This window comes from Numenius arquata, chromosome 2 (genome assembly GCF_964106895.1).
Source record: "Numenius arquata chromosome 2, bNumArq3.hap1.1, whole genome shotgun sequence".
In the NCBI taxonomy this organism is placed as follows: domain Eukaryota; kingdom Metazoa; phylum Chordata; class Aves; order Charadriiformes; family Scolopacidae; genus Numenius; species Numenius arquata.
This window is the reverse complement of record NC_133577.1, coordinates 79592809-79615610: the sequence shown is the minus strand read 5'-3', so window position 1 is coordinate 79615610 and position 22802 is coordinate 79592809. Positions and strand designations below refer to the sequence as shown.

At 42.6% G+C, this 22802-nt stretch overlaps 2 protein-coding genes across 2 annotated transcripts; both read left to right on the top strand.

Annotated features, from left to right (window-relative positions):
* Positions 1–1019: 1019 nt before the first annotated feature.
* Positions 1020–1697, top strand: SMCO3 (single-pass membrane protein with coiled-coil domains 3). The gene has a single exon (XM_074144308.1). It carries the CDS (start codon positions 1020–1022, stop codon positions 1695–1697), a length of 678 nt encoding a protein of 225 aa, XP_074000409.1.
* A 4464-nt stretch (positions 1698–6161) lies between these two features.
* On the top strand, positions 6162–19716 carry WBP11 (WW domain binding protein 11). Its single transcript, XM_074166584.1, has 12 exons — positions 6162–6347; positions 8056–8172; positions 9002–9033; positions 9634–9727; positions 10123–10319; positions 11150–11283; positions 12551–12750; positions 13549–13743; positions 14342–14443; positions 15322–15642; positions 16957–17139; positions 17794–19716. The coding sequence occupies exons 2-12, from the start codon at positions 8109–8111 to the stop codon at positions 18225–18227; spliced, it is 1956 nt and encodes a 651-aa protein (XP_074022685.1). The 5' UTR covers positions 6162–6347; positions 8056–8108; the 3' UTR covers positions 18228–19716.
* Positions 19717–22802: the final 3086 nt, after the last annotated feature.

Genomic DNA, 22802 nt, shown 5'->3' with positions numbered 1-22802 from the left:
CAAGAAGAGAGGGACATATTCTGCCCAGCCATGTCCTAGGACCTTTGTGAGCACCTGCTGATATTAGATCCACAAAGGAACACCCAGAGTATGGAGAGAGTGTGGCTGCACAAGGAGGGCTGTCCCTGCAAACTGGTGCATGGTGCCATCACAGACATTCAGCTGGAGTAGGTGCACCTGATGGTGCTTACACAGCACGCTGAACATCACGGGGGTGTCTGCAGCTGTTTAATGTTCACGAGTGAAAAAACAATGGGGAATCAATTACAACATTGGGGACGTGAATAAACAATGAGGGAACAGGAGCTAAATATGAGGGAAAGAAACATGGTGAGAGGTATGTGTAAGGTGATATAGGTTAGGATGGGTTTATTACAGCTAATTTTACTATTCTCTATGAATTCCCAAGTGTGAGTTTATTAGAATAAGCACCGAGTGCTTATATAGTAACATTTTCTCTTGAATGTGAGGAGAAATAAGCTACACTGGCATAAAACACCCTTATGGTGATACAGACTGTGCCCACTCCACCAGTCATCATAGTTGTTTAAAAATCCCATGCCACTAACTGAAAAAAATAGGCTGACACAAAAGTGTGTCTAGAACAGGCCTTTCATTTGCACTGCTTATTTGCTTATTTTAGATTTTGCTGATTAGATGAGATTGTTCCAGATTTTAGTGAACTAGTTCAGCTTCTACCATCTTCCGTTTCCAAGGAGAAGAATTACTTATGTTCATTTTACCAATCTGCTAATTACATATTTTTGAGCTATTTTTGTTGCTCTGAGTATGTCCAATGTCTCATAAGGTCCTTTTCCAATAATTTGGCTAAAGAACCAAAACAAGACTTAAGATTTCTATATTTACAAGCTATGCCTTGGGATTTGATGTGCTGAGTATAAAAAGAAGCAGTGAGGCTGAGATAAAGGATATTTCACTGCTCTTTAAGGGATAGGGTTCTGGGTGTTGAACAAAGTAAGAGATTTCTTTTCTCTCTTGAAGTAACCTATTTCTGAAGAATGGCGCTGAGTGACCTCTTGTACCCAGATAACCCCAAGAGAAGGCAAGAATTGATCCATCTGCACCAGGAATTGCTTGACTGCATGTCCACAAATTTCCATGCAACAAATGAGCTGGCTGGAGTATTGAATGAACACCTGGGCTGTACCATTACCCACATTCAGATGAGAGAGAGCAGCACCGTCAAGGAAAACTGCGACATTATGATTCAAGCAATGAGTGAGATTCAGCATCAGGTACAGAAGATTGATAGCGACATGAAGGAAAAGCTGGAGCCTGTGCTGTACCAGAAACTCTATGACATCAAAGAGCCTGAGCTGGAGAAAATTGCAATAGCCCATAAAGTTTTTTCAATTGTTCTCGGAGAAGCGACTTCAACAGCTGGGATGGTGGCTATCAAACTGCTTGGCTCCAATCTTATGACTCTCACTGTGAGCAAGCTCGTCAGTCTCCTTGCGCAGATTGGGGCATCTGTTCTTGGGGGAATCAGCATCACTGTTCTCGGGCTTGGCATTGAAATGATCCTTCACGCCATCCTGGGAGCAGTGGAGAGGAATCAGCTTCTGACAGCCGTGAGAAGCTATGAGAAGCACCTGGCTGAGTTTAAAGCAGCTTCAGAAAAGTACCAGCATGCCATACGTGAAGTGACCTCTTTGGTGAGACAGCAGGTTCAGTGAATGAATGTCAGAGTTCTCTCTTCTGCTGTGACAGCGGCTGCAGCAGCTATGTCTGCAGAACCCTTTTTGATTCATTATGGTAAATGAACTACTGATGGCGTTTTTTCTTATTAGTGGCAACAGAGCAAGAGATGTGACAGATCAGGGAATTGGCACTGAAATATATTAGTAGGGAATGCGCTTATAGGTGCTTCTGGGAGGCAATGCTTCCAATATTTCATACCTTTGCTTCAGCTGTTTTCTGGAATTCATTATAGATAACCTTGAAATGTCATTCATCCTAGTGACAATAATATTCACTGCTGGAGCAGCAGTGGTGAGAAGGTGTGATTTTTCTCTTTATGTTTTTCTGTATCAAAGATGACAACATGATGGGAGAAAACAAATTCCATGTCCATGTCATCACCTGGAGGGCTCATCAGGACAGCTCTGGTTGCTAAACTCTTAGTGTGGTTTAGTGCTGCTAAATCTGATAGGCTGAATTCCCTTTTTGTTGAACTGCTTACAACGATTAGCTGAAGTATATTTAACTGCTATTTCCTGCCCCATCCCTCCCTAAGGAGCCAGACAGAGATCTTCTTTAAATAAACTCTAGTCCCAGTAGATTAGAAGGTAAGAGAAGCATGGGCTTAGAAGCAAACATACACAACCTTGCCCCACAACTGAGAGAAATCAACTGTAGTGTTCCAGGAATGAATAACCTCTTATGCTCAGTAATGCTGCGCTCCTGCCAACCCACAGGTAAATATTTCTATGCAGAATCACTGCTCTGTTGTTTGACATGGGATTATACACACGTACAAGTGTCTCTAGGATTACAGCCCTACTAAACCACTAAATTTATTTTCACGTGCTTCACTCAGTCCCACTGATGTGGGACTGCCAAGAGCGTGCTCAGAGTCTGCATTTCACAATATGCTACCAAATGTCCTTACTTTTTGGTTTTTAAAAACAATGCTGGAAGCAAGAACATGATTTGAAGTCTCCTGCTCTGATTTGCTGTGGTTTGAGTTTTTTTGCTTTGATCTTTGGAAAAAAAAAGGGTAATTTAAAAATTGATAAAAATGTCGCTGAATATTTTAAGTCCTCTCTTTCCTGCACTTGTTTTTTTTTTTTTTTTGTTCTGTCTGAAAAAACAATCTTAAATCAAATAACGAATAAAGATTAAAATCTTCATTATAGCTGCAATTTATAAATTCCTTTTAATATCCACGATAGACTGATCTAGTAGGATTGTGTATAGATTCCTTTTTTAGTACCACCTTCCCTCATACTAAAGGCATACCCAAATTCATACTTTTAGTTAATATTCAATATTAGCAATATAACATGATTAGATTAATTACTAGCTCGTGCCTGTAAAAGTAAAGAGAAGGGTGAGATTACAACAGGGAAGCTCTCCATTGGCTTCATAACCCTTCCATTCCAGGTTTTGGTGGTTTAGTTTGTTTTTTTTTTACTGTTCCCACTCTTAATCATCTTTTCCGACTCCTCTCTGCTTTTGTGTTCAAAAGCCACTAGATGGCAACGCAGCTGTTGGCTCTCGAGTAGCGCTCTCAGCCATCGGGGAGAAAGCCCAGGGTTCAGGAGCATGGATGGGTGTCAGAGACTGACAACCTGGGACCAGCACAAGCCACAGTCTGTGTGATGTGGGTCAGGAGAGGCAATTCAGAGGAGGCAAAAAGCACTGCCTTGCCTCACAGGACGTATTGTGGTGGGTGACATAGTGACCTGAAACACCATTTTTGTGATATCATCTCCCTTCTCCTGACACAAGTGGCACTCAATTTAGAGGTACTTGTTTGGAGGCAAGAGACTGTCAATCAGCAGAACAGCAATATTTGAGCGTTGGAGAGGCAGGAGGTCCTGGCTCCTGCTGACTTTCTATTTGCAAATGTACATTTTAATTTAGGAAGAAAAAACACCAGCTCTGTATGTATCTTTGCGATATTGCCAATCACTGCCGTATGAGAATAGCGGAGTCAAATAAAACCAGATCTGTTGTACTTTTCAGGCAGTTTGTCCACATTTTCTTGAAAGCAAATTCCAAGCAGTGTCAGGAGAAGTGCAATGAGGAACATAAAGATACGCATTTTCTATTCACCTCTGGATAGATCCTTGTTCCTGGTGGGCTTAAAGGAAAGCTAGCTTGCCTGCAACAGCAGCTGTGGCAGGTGTCCTCATGCTCATGAGATGGTGGAAGATGTGGAAGATGTTGGAGGCTGGTGAGTGGCAGCTTGTCCCTCTGCTTATGAGGTAGGAGGTTGTGAGCTCACAGAGGCCAGGCCAGCATCCCCAGTCAGCTAGGAGGGCAGCCCATGACCTTATAGAGAGGTATGGCAACATCCAGCCGTAACAGGGTGGTTTTGAGGTAAAAAAACCTGATGATCAGCTTGGGACCTTCCTAAACTCTTTCCCCCAACTCTAGCAATAAGAAGATCAATGGGATTTACTTGCATTACTGACAGGTATATATTCAGATTGAGTGCAGCATGCGTTTAACTGGCTAGATGCAGGGGAGAGCACCCAGTGGAGCAGAAACAGCTTAGCTCTGTTTCTGCTTGGGAACTGAAACTCTGTCCCACAAAATAATTCCTGCTCTCTCTAGCCATCTGACCAGTCCTACACTTGTTCCACCAAAGATGTCATAACCGGTCTGGGGTTAACCAGTGTGATGATGCTTCTCCTCTAGACTCACTGGAGCTGCCTCTTGGTGTGACAGAAATACCAAGTGAAAAACGTGAGAGGACTATTGTCCTTCAAGTCAGCAGACGTTGCTGGGAGAAAGCAGTTAGGGCTGCAGCAGTACCACTGTCCCCACTGAATCCAGTACTGTCATGACAGAAGACCCCAAGTCCTGTGAGGAGCAGCCAATCTGCAAAGCCTCAGCTGTCCCCTTCTCCAGTGACATGGTACATGACAGGGATATGCGTGGCCATAGCGTTCCCGTCACACCCCTCCAAGCATTCTCCCTCTGCTCAGTCTGTTGTGGACAAAGGATTAAGAAATAAAACTGTATAATATGCTTGTTCCAAATGAGAACAGCCCCAGTGAAGAAAAGAAACCGTACATCAGGCAAAACCAGCCTAAGCTGCTTTCAAACCTGTTTAGAAACACTGGATGGTTGCAACCTGCAACAAATTCTTTCTGGTAACAAGAACAAGACAAAAGAACAGGCCAAAGAGGCACAAGGTGGGGATGACTCTGCTGTGTACCCGGTGAGCAAGACTCCCTAGGCGCTGAAAGCTCCCAAAGCCCTGGCTCTGAGGATGCCCAACTTGGATTTTGTGCAGTCTGTGGCTAACGTTGGTGTTAACGTAATGCACAGCTTATAGTCTTGCTCTTACCCACCCTGCAATGATTCTTCATAAAGTTCCAAGTTTGCCAATTAAGTCTCCATTATTTGAAAAACGGTAACAACATTGCGTTGCACCCACCCAGAGCTAGGTGGTCTACATATTTTGCTCAGAGATCAGACCAACTCTGCCCCCAGCACATAACAAAAATGTCCATCCGACATCTCCCTCCAGCTTGTTAATTCTCTAAGCCTGCACTCACACTTTATTGCTTGCCCTCTCCCTATTCACACTGATGCAACTGGTATCCAAGGAGATGTTCCATGTGTCTTTATCCTGGTTCTTCATGTGTCTGGGGACTTTCACTGGGAGAGGCACTTTGAAAAATGAGGCAGAACAGTTGCCACCAAGTGTCCACCAGCCTCTGCAATGGTGGTCACCAGTTTGCTGCAGGGGCTTCCATGGCAGTGGGGGCTGCAGGAAAAGACAATTAGCAGAGCAGATCCTGAGGGGCCTCATGGAAGCAAACTAGCACTCCTGTTTTCTTTGTATGGCCTGAGCTGCCCAACGAATGTCTTCCAGCCACTTTTCTCTAGTAGTCCCCCGAAACAGCAGCTCGCACGAGCCTCTGGGATGCCAGCTGCACTCATAGGGGAACCAAACCCAACCAGAAACGCATGTATCTGAGTCCACCAGGAAGTCCTGCTCCCTCAGCTCTCTGCCTTCATTCCGGAGGTTTCTCACATGCCCCTGAGCTCCACCTTATTCCAGGAGAGGGGTGGGGGGGTCGCATTTTGTAGGCTCTCCCCAGTAGAGCACGGGGGAACAGCGGCCGCACTGAAGCGCTTCCCTTCTGTCCCAGCCGATTTCCAGAATCGGCCGCAGAGCTCCCCCATCCTAGAGGCGCCCTACTCCCCATACCCCTCCCTAACTGCGCCTTCCCCCGCCGCCGGCACCGGCAGATCACCGCCAGGTCCCATCCCCTCTCCCGCTCCGCCGCCTGAGGGGCCGGACCCAACAGCCGCTCCCAACGGCCCACGCCGTTCACGTGATCCCTGACGCGCGCCGTGCGTCGAGCCACGCCCCCTCCCCCCGCGGCTCATCCGCCGGCCCCACCATAGAGGAGCCGCCGCGTGGGGCAGAAAAGAGCAGCGGAATCATAGAGTTGGGGGGAGGCGCGCTAAAGGCCTCGCTTCTGGAGCGTCGTTCCGCGCGGCGCGGCAGTCGCGCTTTACGGCGGCGCGCCACTCGGTCCCCGTTCAAGATGGCGGTGGGGCCGCGGCGGCAAGGAGCGAGGGGGTTATAGAGGCCGCTGCAGCGGGAGGGAGCCGGGCCGCCCCGGCCGGGCGGAGGGGTGAGAGGAGCGGTATAGGATGGGATGGAATGGGACGGGACAGGGCTGGGTGGGGAAGGAGAAGGGAAGCGAGGAGAAGGAGAAGGCGGCGGTTTGCGCTACCGCCTTCTCTTCCTCCCTTCGTTGGGGGAGGAGGGGAGGCTTTCGTGTGCCTCATGGGAGACTTTCTGCCTCGTTCTCCAGTGGCCGAAAAAAATCATAAATTTTGTGGTAGGGTTTTTTTTTTTTCCCCCACCGGCTGTTAACTTGTTGTGTTGCAACTCTTTTGCTTTGTGTGCTTTAGAAGGATTTGGGATCCAGGTTCCAGAAGTTTATTCTTTTTCCCTTTACCCTTTAAATGTTAGAAATCTGGGAAATGCGGCATCCAAATGTAACTCCTGCTTCTATTCGGTGAGGTTTGCACCTAAGGAAATGATAGTGTCTTGCAGTAAAACCAGTGTAATCATCTAAATACGAAATACGTTATTGGGGATCAGAAATCATGGGGTGCTCTTGCAAACATCAGGCCAACTGTGAGCACAGCCTGGTAGTACGAACCATGAGCAAAGCTCGGTAGATTTTTGCTAGTCAGTATTTTCAACGTGTACTTGTTCTGGGAGTTTGTTAGGAACCCCTTCTGCCAGGCCTTGAAGCACTAAATGAGACACTGTGCTTGAATTTCTTTTAGAGGGTAAGGGGAGGCATGTTACTTAGTGGTTTAAAAGTGGCATCTTCTGTAATTGGGAAGAAGGATGCACATGGTGACTGCAGTGAGGCAGCAGAGAACTTCGGACTGAACTTGTGAATACTTTCACTTCGGTTGTGATCTATTTGGATGCACTGTGGTGACTAGAAAGCTGCATCCCATGAACTCCGAAATTTCAGAGGGTGTTTTAGATTTTGGGGTGCAATCTATTGTATGCTGTGGGTTTTTTTTCTTTTTTTTCTTTTTTTTTCTTTGGATGGTGTTTTGGCAAAGAAGTAGGGGTGGAGACTGGGGGGGAGATGATAGCTGTGAGAGAGACAAAATGACTGCCTGTAGTTTGGACACCTATGTAGTCTCCTGCAAGTTGAAGAAACAAACGTCTAAAGACAGGAAATAATTATTTCCAGAATAACCACCTCTGCTCATCATAACACAGTTTGAAATAATACTGATGGAGGTAGAGAGCATAAGAGCAATGGTACAGTAGTGGTGTATGGGGAGGAGAAGACGACATGGATGTGTGTGCAGAACGCTTGCTGGTGGGTAAAATGGTTGCTGGGGAGAGAAATCAAGTTAAAAGTCTGAGGAAAGGAGGAAACTTCTGGGAAACATTTGAGAGAGAGAGGAATGGAAAGGTAAAAATTGAAGAGCTTTTATAAGAGTAAAGGAAGAGCTAGAAGGACTCTGATATGCCCTTAGAAAAAGAATGTGTGTTTCGCCCTCCCCTGTGCACTCTGTACTGTATACAAAAAAGTTCTTGGTTTGAGTCTTGGAGTGATTAACGATCTTATTGATGCTTATAGTAGGTACTTAGCAAAGTTGTAGTAAGTAGCTATTTAACTAAATAGTAGTACTTAGTTAAAGTAGGATGATTCCAATGTGAATGTCTGAGCTTGTAGTAGCGTTTGAGAATGTCATGAGTATTTGAAGTTTTTGAGGGAGCAACCTGCGTACATGGAGAGGAGAAATAAGCATAATCAAGCTACTGGTGCATAGGACCTGAAACCATGTCATCTTTTCCAGGTCTCTCCCTCTTTTTAAAATTTCTCTTTTGAGGCGGAAGGAAAAAAGTCAAAATGGGGCGAAGATCTACATCATCCACGAAGAGTGGGAAGTTTATGAATCCCACGGATCAGGCCCGTAAGTATCCATAAAAAGGAAGCAAATGGGAATGGGGCGGTCCTAGGGAAGCAGATAAAAAGCTTTCTCTGGAGATAAGGTGTTCACTTGTGAATCAGAACTGAATTTCCCTAACTTGAAAAGTATTATTTTGGTTTTGGCTGGTGTAAAAACTTCCCGAGAAGGCTGCTTGCTTGCATGTTCTTGTTTCTCTGCAGTATTTACCTCTTAATTTTTTACTGTAGTTATCAGCATTCAAAGATCTTTGTACTTAGCTGTTGGCTAAACTGCTGCTTGAGACATTGTTAATCTGTCCGAGGCCAGAATTTGAGGAACACGTCAAATTTTGCAAGTGGTCTGGTTAGATGAGGGAATTGCCTAACTGTGTTTTTCCTTTTGGTAACGTGCTGGATGTTATTGGTGCTAAGCAGGCAAAGAAAATCCAGACTTCCATAGTGAATATGCTTTATTTTAGATGTGTATTCAAAGCCGATGTATTTTTAAAGTCTGGTTTTGGCTCTGTTTCAGCTTCTAGGCAGCAATCCTTTCATGACTACACATGCATCACTAAGACTTCTTTTGCCTATTGTTCTTTTCTGTATAGAAACACCCCTGCTTCTGGAGACACAAAGACTGCTTTATTTCCTTTATTTTCTGTATAACACATGTGAAATAGAAATCTATTTCATGCTGTATTTCACTCTCACTGGGAAGATGAGTGTAAAAGTTACAGTTTCTGTAAAATAAATGAACTGTTGAGAAACAGCACTAATCTTGATGAAGGAAAGGTTATTCATGGATTTGGTTGTCTCTTTCAAGTTGTTATTTTCTCTTTCCCCCTCCTCTCTAGGGAAGGAAGCTCGGAAGAGGGAGCTAAAGAAGGTAAATAAGGAGATCAGAAATGTTTACTTGGCATTCTCTATTCTATATATCATGTTTGTGATTGTAATGGGCTGTGGCTGATGAGTAGACTACAGATGTTTTGGTTAATATCCTAAGATTGACTTTAGAAAATACTGTCCAAACAAGCAGTTTTAAGTAAAAATAGATAGAAATATTGTTTTGAGTAACTATATCTCATCATCCACTGTTTTTTAACTTGTGATGATTGCAGCTTTTCAAAACGTTATTGTAAGTACTTGGGAATTAAAAAACCCAACCAAACAGCAAATAAATCACCCAAGACTCACATACTTTTTAATGTGTTTTACTGTATACCTTTTGTCAGTTTTTTTGTTGTTGATTATGTGTGTCTTAGAATGAATGAATTATAGAAGCATTTGTAAATAGTGAAATAGTGGAATTAAAATTCCCAGGAGTTCTAATTACCTTTGCTGCTGATTTGTGCTATGGTTAATATTTGCAGGGCATTTTGAGGAGTGCTTTTTTTTTTTTTTTGTAGACTGGGAATATTGTATTTGAACAAATGTTCTGTCTCTCTCCTGTGACACTTTTCTGATCTGCTTGATCTGATTTTCTTAGAACAAAAAGCAACGAATGATGGTACGAGCAGCTGTACTGAAGATGAAAGATCCGAAGCAGATTATCCGGGACATGGAAAAATTGGATGAGATGGGTGAGTGAGAGGTATCAGGTGTGGGACTTAGGCAATGGCTTCTGTAGATGCATAACATAATTTTAAGGGACTACTGGGAGATTAAAATAGAGTAGCCTTTTTCCTTTCCTGTTGGAAGGGGAGATTCCATGAAAAATTGGGGTTTGATTGTGATTTGAGGTGATGTGGTGCCATCAAAGATAACTTTTTTTTTTTTCCCAAGAAGATGGCTGATAAAAAGAATGAGTAGTATGCCTGAGAGTAATTTAGAATTAAAGGAGGGGATTGTCATAAGGCTGAAGACATTCTGAAGATAGGGATTGGAAGTTGTCTGCTTTGAAGTTGTGTGATTCCTCACAGTTGTGCAGTGGAGTAACTTAGGATTTTTTGGGTTGTTTTTTGCTGTCTTGGATTAGAGTTTAACCCAGTACAGCAGCCACAACTTAATGAAAAAGTGCTAAAGGATAAACGCAAAAAACTCCGTGAGACTTTTGAGCGCATCTTGCGGCTCTACGAGAAGGAGAATCCTGACATCTATAAAGAACTGCGCAAATTGGAAGTGGAGTATGAGCAAAAGAGATCACAACTCAGCCAGTATTTTGATGCTGTCAAGGTAATGCTTATTGTATTTCAGACTTGTAACTGTGGCAGTGTGTACTATTTGTTCGCTTGTTAGGTGTGACAGTTATAAAGGAAGGGAACTTTATAAGAGACCAGTGTATGTGTTATGTGGCCCATATTAAGTACGTATATTAATTGGCATGATATCTCTGGTTACAGCATTTTAGTGAGGACAGCATGGGGGTTGTCAAGTCTGTATTTATATCTGATACTGATTTCATTCAACAAGAAATTACAAGGGAAAAGAAAGTTTATGTTGTAAATCAATATCATCAAAATTTTTCTGTATCAAAAAGAGAGTGAGCCTGTGAGCGTGCAGTTGATATTTCTGTGAATTTCTGCTAAATCTGTTGCTGGAAATAATGAAAATCCTTGGGCATGTTGGAGAACATAATGTTTTCCAAGTGCAAGTATCTGTAAGATTTTTCTTTTTTTTTTTTTCTTTCTTCCTTTGGAATATACAGCAGCTTGTGATTTGTGCCTTCTGGATACTCAGAAAATACAGGTGTACTTGTTTGCAGTCCCCTTTGGGGGCTAAAGGTCTAAAGGGAGATGGAGACTTGACTGGATTTTGACTAAAGCCTTTCATGGGTGCACTGCATGTGCTCTGTTTTGTGTTGAAAGCTTTTACTGTTGTCTTTTTTCCCAAATGTCTTTCATGGACTGCTGCAAGATAACATGCCCTAAGAGCAGACACCTTTGGCAAGTGATGGCAGGTCCCGTGTGTTCTGTACTCTGAAAGGTCATGAGGTTGTGCAGTAGCTTCTGTGGGAATAACCCACTATCTCTTTTTTTCTTTTTTTTTTTCTTTTTTTCCCCCAGAATGCTCAGCATGTTGAAGTGGAAAGTATCCCCTTACCAGATATGCCGCATGCTCCTTCCAACATCCTCATACAGGACATTCCCCTTCCTGGGGCCCAACCACCTTCTATCCTCAAGAAGACATCAGCCTATGGGTAAGCAGAAGAAGAAACTTGGAGGGAAAGTAAAAAAAGGAGCACTCTTATTACCGGGAAGGAGCTGGGGGTAGAAGCAAAGGTAACATTGACTAGCAGAAATCAGGAATTTGTGTGGGAGTGAATTGTAACACACTATGTCTTCTAGCATTTGTCTTTCTGCATATCAGTAAAACTTAAAGCCCTGCTAGTTTGAACATAAATGCCCTTAAATTGCCATAGATGTGTTACTGTGTCTTGCTGGTATATTCAGTTAAGCTCCTAGTTTACTTGTGTTCTGGGTTGAGCAACACAGGACTAACTTCTCTTCTAATGCTTGGTAAAACTGTGCTTTTGGAAGATTCTAATGTCTGAATTTGTGAAAATATTTATTTTATAGCCAGCTGGGCTATATGGGATTCAAGGTCTCGGTGTTTGAGCTTTGCCAGGTGCAGGGATGAGGAGTGAGGCCTGGGCACTTGACCCAAGCTGGCCAACAGGATTATTTCATACAATGAACATCACATTCAATATAAATAAGAAAGTTTGCTGCATAGTTCAGTTTCTCCCTTGATGGCAGCAGTCCAGAGAACTCCTTGCCCTGCTGCCAGACCCCTGAGCGCTTCCCGTCGTCCTGAAGCCATTGTCCTCGCAGCGTCCAACGTTTGTTGTCCACTGCTGGGGGTGCACAACTTCCTGCTAATAGAATTGGCTGAGTATAATCCTTGTGTATTTTATATTAGTATCAGGATCGATACCGGTCCTTTTGTATTATTGTTAATTATTTAGTCTTATCCTATTAAACATATTTCAACCATTGTGTTTCCTTGTTTAGCCCGGTTCCCCTTCCTGGGTGGGGAGGGGTCATTGGGTGACAGAGTAATTGTCTAAATGACAATAAGTTGTTATGGGTTTTCTCAAAGCATCACAACTTGTTTATCAGGTTTCTCATTCTAGTAGTAGTTCGTTCTTTCTGAATAACCTTCTGTTTTCACGAACTTTGTGGCTATTTCATTCTGCTTCTGTGGTGGGATTCAATCCTTGTTTGTTTTTTTTTTTTTTTCCAGTTTTCAGTTGCCTTCTGAGAAGCTTGCTTTTGTCTGATCTTCAGCAATCATGTCCTTGTATGAGGTTGTAAACTCCTTTGAAAAAATCTATACTTTATAAATGTTTATGTTTCTTTTTAGAAGCTGTGTAAGCGGTGATGAGAGAAGGCTAAAGAATCCTATTAAGTGCATGTTCACTTCGTTTGTTTGTGCTCCTACATTTCTCACTTCCTTATTTCCAGACCACCAGTTCGGTCCATTTCTGTACTTCCTCCTCCTGGGCTTGGCGTTCCACGTTTACCTCCAGGCAGGAAGCCCCCTGGTCCTCCTCCAGGGCCACCCCCACCTCAAGTCCTACAGATGTATGGCCGTAAAGTGGGTTTCACCTTGGAGATGGCTCCTCGGAGGCGAGAAGAGGAGATTTCTTACAGTTCTGAAGCAGGTAAGGACTTTGCTGTTACTCTCTGGGGTTTTCCTTGACCTCTGTCTTGCTATGGGTAGTACTGCTGTCAACGTAGTGTGGCCTAGATAAGGTATTCTCTGGGCAATATGGTGTTAATACTACTTGAAGACTCTTCTTAAGTGATTGCACCTCTGAGGTGATTCTGGTATGTTGCATAATATCTGCAGTTTTGTTATCAGCTATATTTTTAATCACAACTTTCAGATATTTATTTTTTTCATTAGGTTTCACAGATGGGATATTTTCCCATGTAGTCTTAAGAGTATTGAAACATTGCATGTGTTATCCCTTAAAAAAACACAACCATTCTCAGGGAAGTCTTCCTTTTTTAAAAAAAAAAAACCAACCCCAAAACCCAAACCAAAACAATTACAAAAACCAACGGAACCAGGGTATGCCTTTGCTAGAGAAACATAGGTCCTTTTTTTCACACAGTTACTGTATCATCCTTTGAAATTTTCATTAATGGGTTGATCAGCTTTATTGCATTCTGGAAAGCATCAAAGTATTTCAATGGTTGGTGACAGCTGAATAGAAATGAACTAATGAGTTGCAGATAGGAGTTGCCTTCACTTGTTTGCTGTGCAAATTAACTAGCTGGTTAACAGGCAATCTTATAAATAAACTCTCCAAAATATTCTTTAAGAAGATGTGCTAAACAGTAAAGGCTTGACAGTATGTTGCTAGGGGGATTTTTCTAACTGTAGACATACACTGGTGTAAAAGAATATTTTGTATTTGGAATTAATGCATTTCCTAATGTTTTGCTTTCTGCAGGACAGCGAGCGCATGATGACGATATGTCCAGTACCAGTGAAGATGAAGGTTATCCTGAGGATATGGATCAAGACAAGCACGATGAGAGTAGCGATGATAGTGACAGCGATAGGTCAGATGCAGACAGCGAAGGCGAGGACTTCCTGCATCGTGATAATGAAAAGGAGAGGGAAGGTGGCGAAGAAAAGAAATCGGGTATGATGGGGGGTTGATTTTTTTTTCAAAAGAGAAACACTACTTAATAGAGTTAGTGTCTGTTTTCCTGAGTGGGAGGGAAAGTAATTTGTTTAGCCAGCTAACTCTATTCTAACTCACCGAAATTCCAGCTGAAGAATTTTTATTAGTAAACAAATCAAAAGGAAGCTATCTGGAAGTGAAGCACCTTTGTTTGGATGGACCTGTTTTCTTAGCAGTTGAGTTAACTTAGTAAGGTCGCAAGCCATTTTTCACCTGAAACATTGAATTGGCAGGGTACCCTACAAAAATTAAGCCTCAGTGTAAAATATGCTCACTTTTCAGTGACTTGAGCAACTAAGACAACTAAATTTAATGCAGCTAATGGTTTTGAATAATATATTTTCTCTTGATTGCTTGGTTGAGACCAACTGATAGTGAATCTAGGTTAGCAAAGCTTCAAATAATCAGTAAACCCAATATTAACCCTTATGTAAGGAGCATCATTATGTTAGAATAATACATTATCCATACCAGGTAGAAGACTTAAATCTATCTCATTTTTTTATTATTGTCTTCCTACCTCTCTCCACCCTTGCCCATGCTTTGCTTTCCCCAGGTCATAGTGTACGGTTTGCAGACATGCCTGGCAAGTCACGAAAAAAGAAGAAGAACATGAAAGAACTGACTCCACTTCAGGCCATGATGTTACGAATGGCAGGTGAGTGAGATGGATGTATTAAGTGGAGATATGCCATTAGACTTCCAGTGAGGATTTTTCGGCTAAGCTTACTTTGATTGTACAGTTTTTATTGTATGGAGTAAATATTTCACTGTCACAATGTAAGATCTGCTAAGAATATGTGTTACAATATTCCAGCTGCTAAGCTGTGGTTAGGTTTTTTTTTTAAAGTCTTTTTAGTCTAGTTGTGTGTGTGTTTTGCATAGCAGAGTTGAAGTCATAGTAGCAACCTATGGGATTTTTTGATATAGTGGGATTTTTTTGTCTAAATTTTATCTTACTTTTAAACAATTGCTCAAATGAAGTATGAACCTCTTAATGAAGAAGAAAGGGTGAGATTGTCTATGAGCTCAGCCTGTAACCTGTAAGCATTTGTGCTCCCTAAAACTACCTTTGCAGAAATAAATTAACCAATAGAGTGAAGACTTTTTCAGTTTGTTTTAAAAAGACACGCCAGTATCTTTCAAAGGTGGTAGAGTTTCTTGGACATGGGGATTATATTTATTTTGAGGTTGCGTCCCCATTCCCCTTCTCCCCCACAAACTCTCACAAACCATAGATCCAAATAGCTGCAGTTTGGGTTGGTAGTAGAAGTTACAGCTCCCACAGGAACACATTGCTCTTAGTGGCAGAGCTCTATCTAGATCAGTGATTTAATTTTTTTTTTCTTTTTCTGTTTAACAATAAGATGTGGTTGGGTTTCTCTACTTTAAGTAAGGTTTGTCTCTTTCTTCTTCAATTTATTTGCTTTACCTTTCTTCTTTTTATTTTACTGTGTGTGCTCAAGTTCTCTCCTCTCTGATGTTCACAAAGATATTACTTGTGAACTGATTTTATAAGTATGTCTCCGTTTCTAGGTCAGGAAATCCCAGAAGAAGGGAGAGAAGTGGAGGAATATTCAGAAGAAGAGGAGGAGGAGGAAGAGGACTCAGAGTCTGAAGAGACTTCACAACAACAGCAGCAGCAGCAGCAGCAACTCACTGAGGAAGCTCTTGCGGAGACTGGGTCATCTACTGCAACCTCCCAGGCACAACAGCAGCAACAGCCTCCACAGCCTGTTGCTCCAAGTCAGATACAGGCACCTCCTATGCCTGGGCCACCTCCGCTAGGACCACCTCCAGCCCCTCCACTGAGGCCCCCAGGCCCACCCACTGGCCTTCCTCCTGGCCCTCCACCAGGTGAATACTTGATTTACTCTGGTTTGAAGGATGCAGGCTCTCGGTACTACAGTCAGTTTATCAGTTTGGGAGTTCTGAAGCTGCAGAATGTGTTGCAGATGAGGTACAGGAGCCCGGTGTGGTACTTGCCGAGACCTGTGTGAGCTCTTCTGTGGCCAGTTGTGTTGCTGCTTTACTGCGCTTTTGAGGCGTGAGGTTCCTGTAGCTGTAGTCAGCCTGATGGGCATTGGCTTGTTTGATAGCACTAACACTGTGGGGCAGTCGTGGAGCCAGTGTTGGAGTATGAAGAACAAGGCCTGGTGCCATGTGCCTCTCTGGTGTGGGTGGTTGGTTGGTTTGGTTTTTTTTTTCTTTCTTATGTTGTTCCCCTCAAACCCTACAAGATGTGCTAAAGAGGTTTGGGGGCCACTACCTAGTTATAGGCTTTGATGGGGTTTTTTTGATTGTTGTCTTTAACAAGCTGTGTTGTGAAGACTTCTGTGGTTCTACCACCTGATTGTATTTCAGTCTTGGTAGGGAAGAAAAATATCCTCAGATGAAATAAATTCAAATTCGGTACTTATGTCAATATTAGACTGCCTGGAGAGTACTAGCAACGGGGCCAGTCAGTAACGTATTTTTTTTTTAATAGTGTATGTGTTTCTTGAGGGCAAACACTTGAGTTTTTTTGATTTAGATGAAGTTTATTTTCTGTAAATTAGTGGGCTTACACTGGATAACAGTGTAACTGTTATCCACTGTGAAGTGGTAACAGTAACAAGCTGTTTTGTGATTTTAAAAAAGTGTATAAATCTCTCTCTTGAGTTCTTACATTGCAAATATCAATAGTTGGACTGTAGTGAGGAGCAGTATATACAAGGTTTTTAATGTAGTTTATTCTATATGGATACATTAGCAATGTGATTCCCCCCCCCCCTCCACCTCACAAGGGGAGCAAGCAGAGGGCAAAAGTCTTTCCATTGTCTTCTCCACAGTTTTATTTCTAATATCCTGTAGAGGTGGGCACCTCAAAAGAGTTACTTTCCGTAGAGCAAAACTACGTGTTTCTTCTCAGGCCAGAAGGGCCATCAAATGCTAGAGCGAAAAATTCTTTCACTTTTTAGCTGTTTAAATTCGAATAACTTCAGATCAGTAGCTGTTCTCTGCTATTGTTTCATTACATGGGGATGAGCCCTTTAGAAGGTCTGTTTAATCTGGGAGCTGGGTATCATTAGAACAGCTCTCAAGTGCCTGTTGAGGATCTTTAGTATTAGTTGATGGGATAGTTTGGGGTTTTCTTAACCATGACCTAATTTTGTTCTCATGTGCTTTCAGGAGCTCCTCCGTTCCTGAGACCTCCTGGTTTACCAGGACTGCGTGGGCCTTTACCTCGACTTCTACCACCGGGCCCTCCACCTGGGCGACCACCTGGCCCTCCCCCAGGCCCGCCACCAGGTCTGCCCCCAGGTCCTCCTCCACGTGGACCTCCTCCTCGCCTGCCCCCTCCTGCCCCACCAGGTAAAGTATTCTGTTTGCTTCAGTGCCAAGTCTCTCCCAGCTTTATTTTTCCAGTTTCTGCGGTGGTCACCAAGCCAGGAAGTATAAGTGGTTACCAGTTTGCCTTTGTTCCTGTCTCTGTGGCTGTATTGGGCTGTATCTTTACTTGCTGTTATTACATAGAAAATTTCATACTGCTGTGTGTAGTTTGGTAGCAAGAAATCTGTCCTCAAAAAGGGAATTTCAGAATTTAAACTTCTGCTGGACTGTTTCTCTATAACACCCGGGTGCTATAACAGTGTTCCACTTAATGAGTTGGAGATGGGGATGTTTATTTTTTCTGCCTGGTCAGACATTTCTGATGACTCTGAAGTTCCAGTGGGATGGATCATCAAGAAACTTTATTTTCAGATTATAACTTTAAAATTTGAAAGGGAGCAATACACAGGCTCCTGTAGCTTTCAAAATGTAAGGAGCAGCAGCATTTTCAACCCAGCATTTGGTGCAGGGTTGAAAACATTATTTTTTAAAGCCAGTGCTGCTGCATCTTGTTGGGTTTTTTTGTGTGTCTTTTTTTTTTTCCTCCTTGGCTTCCTGAGCCTGTGCACTTTTTTGACCAAAGAGTTTAAGACTCCCAGGTGTGGAGTCAGCGCATACTTTTTCTTCTGCTCACAGGTATCCCTCCTCCTCGTCCAGGCATGTTACGGCCACCTCTGGTGCCTCCCTTAGGACCTGCCCCACCTGGGCTCTTCCCACCAGCTCCCATTCCAAATCCTGGAGTACTGAGTGCCCCACCCAGCTTGATTCAGCGCCCCAAGGCGGATGACACCAGCGCGGCCACCATCGAGAAGAAAGCTACGGCCACTATCAGTGCCAAGCCGCAGATCACTAACCCCAAGGCAGAGATCACTCGCTTTGTGCCCACTGCCTTGCGAGTGCGCCGGGAGAATAAAGGGGCTTCTGCTGCCTCCCAGAGAAAACAGGATGATGAGCCTGCGCTCCCATTAACCAAAGCTGCCCCTAAGGCTGGATCATCTGCCCCGATCTCTGTACAGACAAAGGATGATGTGTATGAAGCCTTCATGAAAGAAATGGAAGGTCTCCTGTGACCTGTTGTAGTCCTAGTTAGCTTTCCCGCCCCTTGACACAGATCAGACCCCACCGCGGAGGGAGGAGAAGGAAAGGTCCTCCTGCAAGCAACGAAAGGGCTCGCATGACAGGGAATAGTTCCCTACCCACAGGTTAACTTGCCAGTGTGCTCTGAGTAGAGACCGCTGCAGATGAGGTGTGGCTGGGGACCTCTGTTCAGAGCTAGCATGTCCCCTTGGTGGAAGGAAATTACCGTGAAGAAGGCGATGCTGTTTTCCTTGAGTCCTCCCCCTTCCTTGGAGGGAGATAATGGTACTCTGGGGAGGGGGAACGTGGGAGTGGGAGGTGACTATGCTCTGCCTGAATCCTTGCACATCCTGAATGCTCTGGGAGGGTAGTGGAAAAGGTTTTTTAAGGAGCCAGAAAAGCGTTAGCAGCATTTCATACACATATGGTTGTCCAGTTTTTATTTTCTGTACTGTTCTTTTCTGTAAATATTTTATAATCCTGTTTTTTAGTTGCAGTGAGATTGATCAATCATCTTTCTTCCAGGGTAGTCAGGGAGGTAATTTGTTGCATATACTGTACACTGGAATTCTGTACCCTGTCCCCTTTACAGTCAACTTGATGGCTTTTCATCAACAGGGGAAACTTCATTTTGTCTTGTGAAAGACAATAAATGTTCAGTGTATCAAAATACTAGTTTCCTTGTGATTTGTCTAAAAGTAGTACGTAGGTGGGAAGGGGGGGAGATTCTTTGGTGGCCTTGGGGGACGGTAGAGGCATTCTGAACCTCAGAAAAGAAAAGCAATAGTGATGTTATAAATAACATAGCAGAACTTTAGCTAAAGAAAAAGGTATATTCTTTATTTGAAGTTCCTAAATATCCCTCCTAGCCTTTGTTGGTTGCTAATAAAAACTTGGCCTGAAGTACTACTAATAATTACAAAGCAATCTTTTATATACTCTTATTGAAAGGTTTACATCATACCAAGCCTCAGATACCCACTGGATACATCTTGGACAGACTACCTTAAGTAAAAATTGCTAACCAAGTTTAATTCTAAGAGCTTGACAGGCAATTTTAGTTGTGGAAAATCTCTGATTTCAAATTCTATGAAGTTAGTGATTTTTAAAGTGCAGATACTTAAAAGGACTTTCGCATTTCCAGCTTAAAGCGCTCTTACTCTGCTCTTACTCTGCTCTTACTCTGCTCCTTTAGCTTCATTGTCTATGCTGACAGCCAAATATTCCAGTAACCCTTACAACATGCAAGAAACAAATCTTTATTCTCATTTGAAACAGACTGCAAAATCTCCTGGGATCTTGTAAACAAATCAGTTTTAAGACCAATGGGATCGGTTGTTGTGGGTTACAAGACTTTCCTAAATAAGCTCCTGCTTCAGAAAGATAATTGCATTTTTGAAATATTTAAATTTTGTCTGGAATGCTGAATTGGAGTACAAGATTAATAGTACTTAGCTATTTACGTAGCTGTCTTCATCCTGTAAAAAAAAAAAAAAGTGAGTTAGTGCTGTAAAGGTGATAGAGCATAGAAGAAATTGAGAAAAACTCCCCTGTGTCCCTGTTAAAGAGCTTGTAGTGAGTGTTCAGTGGTTTTAAGAGCAATATATCTATCAATGTATCAATTTCTAGGTGAGTGTATCCAGGTTCCGCTGGATGTTTAGATTTTTAGTAGGGTATTTATATTAAGCTGCCAGACCAGTAGATCTATCAAGCAATACCTTTAGTTGGCGATCAGCCTCACGCTTAGCTGAATATTCAGTATTTTGAGGTTAGACCTGTTTTAAGGAGATACAATTATTAGCTACCCAAACTTAACACTTGAAAATTTTGATTCTGTTTTCACAAATTCTGGACACAAACAGGTTTTTACAATAGTTCTCTTCCGGGTTCTGGAGTTAATTGCAGTTGTGTCATTTGTATCTTAAATCTTTTTTAGTTATATTTATGGGATATAATCTTTATATTTTAGGTTTTTTTAAAAACGTCATTTTTGTCTTTAGTGAAATGTGTGAATGGTGACTTTTGGGGAAAGGGCAACATTGTGGTACCTATGACCCTTCGGTTAATAATGCTATTGACTCCTCCTCCCAGGAAGCAGCCTGAAGAGAAGAGGAACTGTGTTGCAGGCTGAGGACCTCCCTCCCTGTCATGTTCAAGGTCAAGGAAATCTCCCTGGCATCCTTGTGATTATGTTAGTAACCTGCAGGAGTTGCTTGATTCATTCTGCTCCTCCAGTCTGGAATCTCTTTATTCTCTTTTTTTTTTTTTTTAATGTACCATTGGCCATATCCTCACATAGGTGAGCCATCTTTTCTTCTCTTGGGCCAGGGTGAGCACTTGGCTGTTGCTGAACCTATTCCTCTTCAGACCGAGGCAAAAGGATTTGAATTTGCTAGATGTTGAAATGGGCACAAAAAGGTAAATTTCATGCACAAGGAACGTGCATAATATCGGAAGGGTAACTTCCTTACCCTGCCCAGGGTGAAGGGGGGCTGTAACGAAGGTAGGTAGTTTCCTACAACTGATAGACCTCTAAAATGGTTTGGGGAAAGGAAGAAGAGGGAGAAAGAGCTCCTGGAATGGGCATTGAGGCCACATGGAAAAGCTTGATAATGAAATCATCCGGGAACTGCAAGGTGGGGTTTTTTTGGTGGTGTGGTGTGTTGTTTGTTTTTTTTTTTTTCTGGGATGAGTCGAAGGCCAGGATGCCTATTGTCTCCTCTGGCTCTCGAACAGGTGGCTTCTTGCATTCCATTGTGGTTTTCCTTCTGGATAAATGTGAAGTTGGGAGCTGTATGACTCACTGGGTCTCTGTGTAGAAACTGACTGCACGTGGGCCTGATACTTCCACCTGATTGACCAGAACTGTGATTTGTCTTCAGCTCATTTAATATGAGGGATTATTTTTTCTTTCCTTGCCTTTAATAAAGTTCCATGTGGAAAGACTACAAAGTAGTAAACTCTTCCTGTCACTTTTTATGAAAACAGTGGGATATGTGGATGCCCGGACTTTAGTACCTGCGCTCAGGTAAACATCTGGTTCTTCACCAGCCACGCAAATCATGGACCATGGATGAAACATCAAACCCAGCTTTGAGGGCTGCTGACAGCCTTTTCTCCTCCAGCATCAGAAACAATTATAAAGCAATTTCCTTGCTAAAATGACAATGATTAGTATAAGCTTTATCCATGTGTTGTCTTTGGTCTTGGTAATGACTCTGAGTGGAATCCTTAAAAATGAACAGATCGATGAGATTTGCTTTGGCTGAACATCCATTGAATTACATAAGATTTTGTGCCTACAGTGCTGTCAGAAAATAGAAAAATGCTCTCTAGTGTCTGTACTGTGTACAGAAAAATGTACTGTGTCTCAATACCTGACACAGGTCACAAAAAAAAAAAAGGAATACTGTTCAATTTGATATATCAAATTGATACTGTTTGTTTATTGAGGGAGAGTTTAATCAATGCTTAGTATTTAAATAGAAATTTTGTTAGAAGGGAGAAAACACAGTAGAAAGCTTGTGGCATATACAAGAACAGTCTGTGTTTCAACACAGCCTGTGGAAACAATTACGTATTTACCTTATGATGGCACTGGTCATGGACACAATCCTGTAATGCCATCTTCTCTACAACTTCAGAACAGATTTTCTCAGCTCTGGATGACTGGTAACATAAAACCAGGCCAATTTGTCCTCGTCTTTGTATCGTGGTCCTACAGAACCCTGGGATTTGTCTTTGTAATACCACCTCCATCATGTGGTCACGTTTTTCATTTGTGGCCCTGAGTAGTGCTCACAGAAGAAAAAATGATCATGGGGAGGAAAGAGGCTGAGGCACAGAGGAGTGATGTGACTTGCCCAATGGATCAGTGAAGATTAGTGATGGCATAAATATGGAAATATAGAAAGATTTCTGAGATTAATTAATCTGACATAATCCACTGAATCACACCACTAAGGAAAGATACTTTCTAAAGGTTACTGAACCTTCAGAACAGGGAGCTTGTCTTGGTTGCCCAGACGTAAATAAGTTGTGACCGTACTTCGCATGTGCTATGAAGTTGTTCTTATTTTGCCTGTTTTGTAATCCTGCTGAAGAGTTTAGACCAGAATTGCTACTATTGTGCTCTTCTGGAAAGAAGGATGCAGTTAGTTGTGTCTTGCTCTCTGACTTGCAGAATTTAGATGAAATGTGTTCTTTTGGGGTTGTTGGTTGGTTGTGTTGTAGGGGGTTTTTTTGGTTTATTTTGTTTGGAAGTTTTTGCTAGGCTATAATGGATGCTCTGGTGGGAGTCATGTCTTTGTCTTTCCGTGAAATATGACGATGCCAGTGTCCAGGGTAAGCAGCGTAGTCTGGCACACACACTACTCCACTGTAGTTTTATGAGATCTGTGTTATAGGATCTAGGTTGCATTGCAAAGAATCACAAGTTAGAGTACAAAAGCATCAAGGAATGAGGATAGAAATAACAAAACGACACAGAACTGGAATTTATGGAAACGAGAGCAAAATCCCAGGCTCTGGGGAAAATGGAAAAAGAGCAAGCCGAGCAGCACTGGGGT

Coding starts and splice junctions, on each gene's coding strand:
- WBP11 (XM_074166584.1), top strand. CDS start 8,109: ATGGGGCGAAGATCTACATCATCCACGAAGAGTGGGAAGTTTATGAAT. Junction 9,728..10,122: donor GGAAAAATTGGATGAGATGG/GTGAGTGAGAGG, acceptor GTCTTGGATTAG/AGTTTAACCCAGTACAGCAG. Junction 14,444..15,321: donor CATGATGTTACGAATGGCAG/GTGAGTGAGATG, acceptor CTCCGTTTCTAG/GTCAGGAAATCCCAGAAGAA.
- SMCO3 (XM_074144308.1), top strand. CDS start 1,020: ATGGCGCTGAGTGACCTCTTGTACCCAGATAACCCCAAGAGAAGGCAA.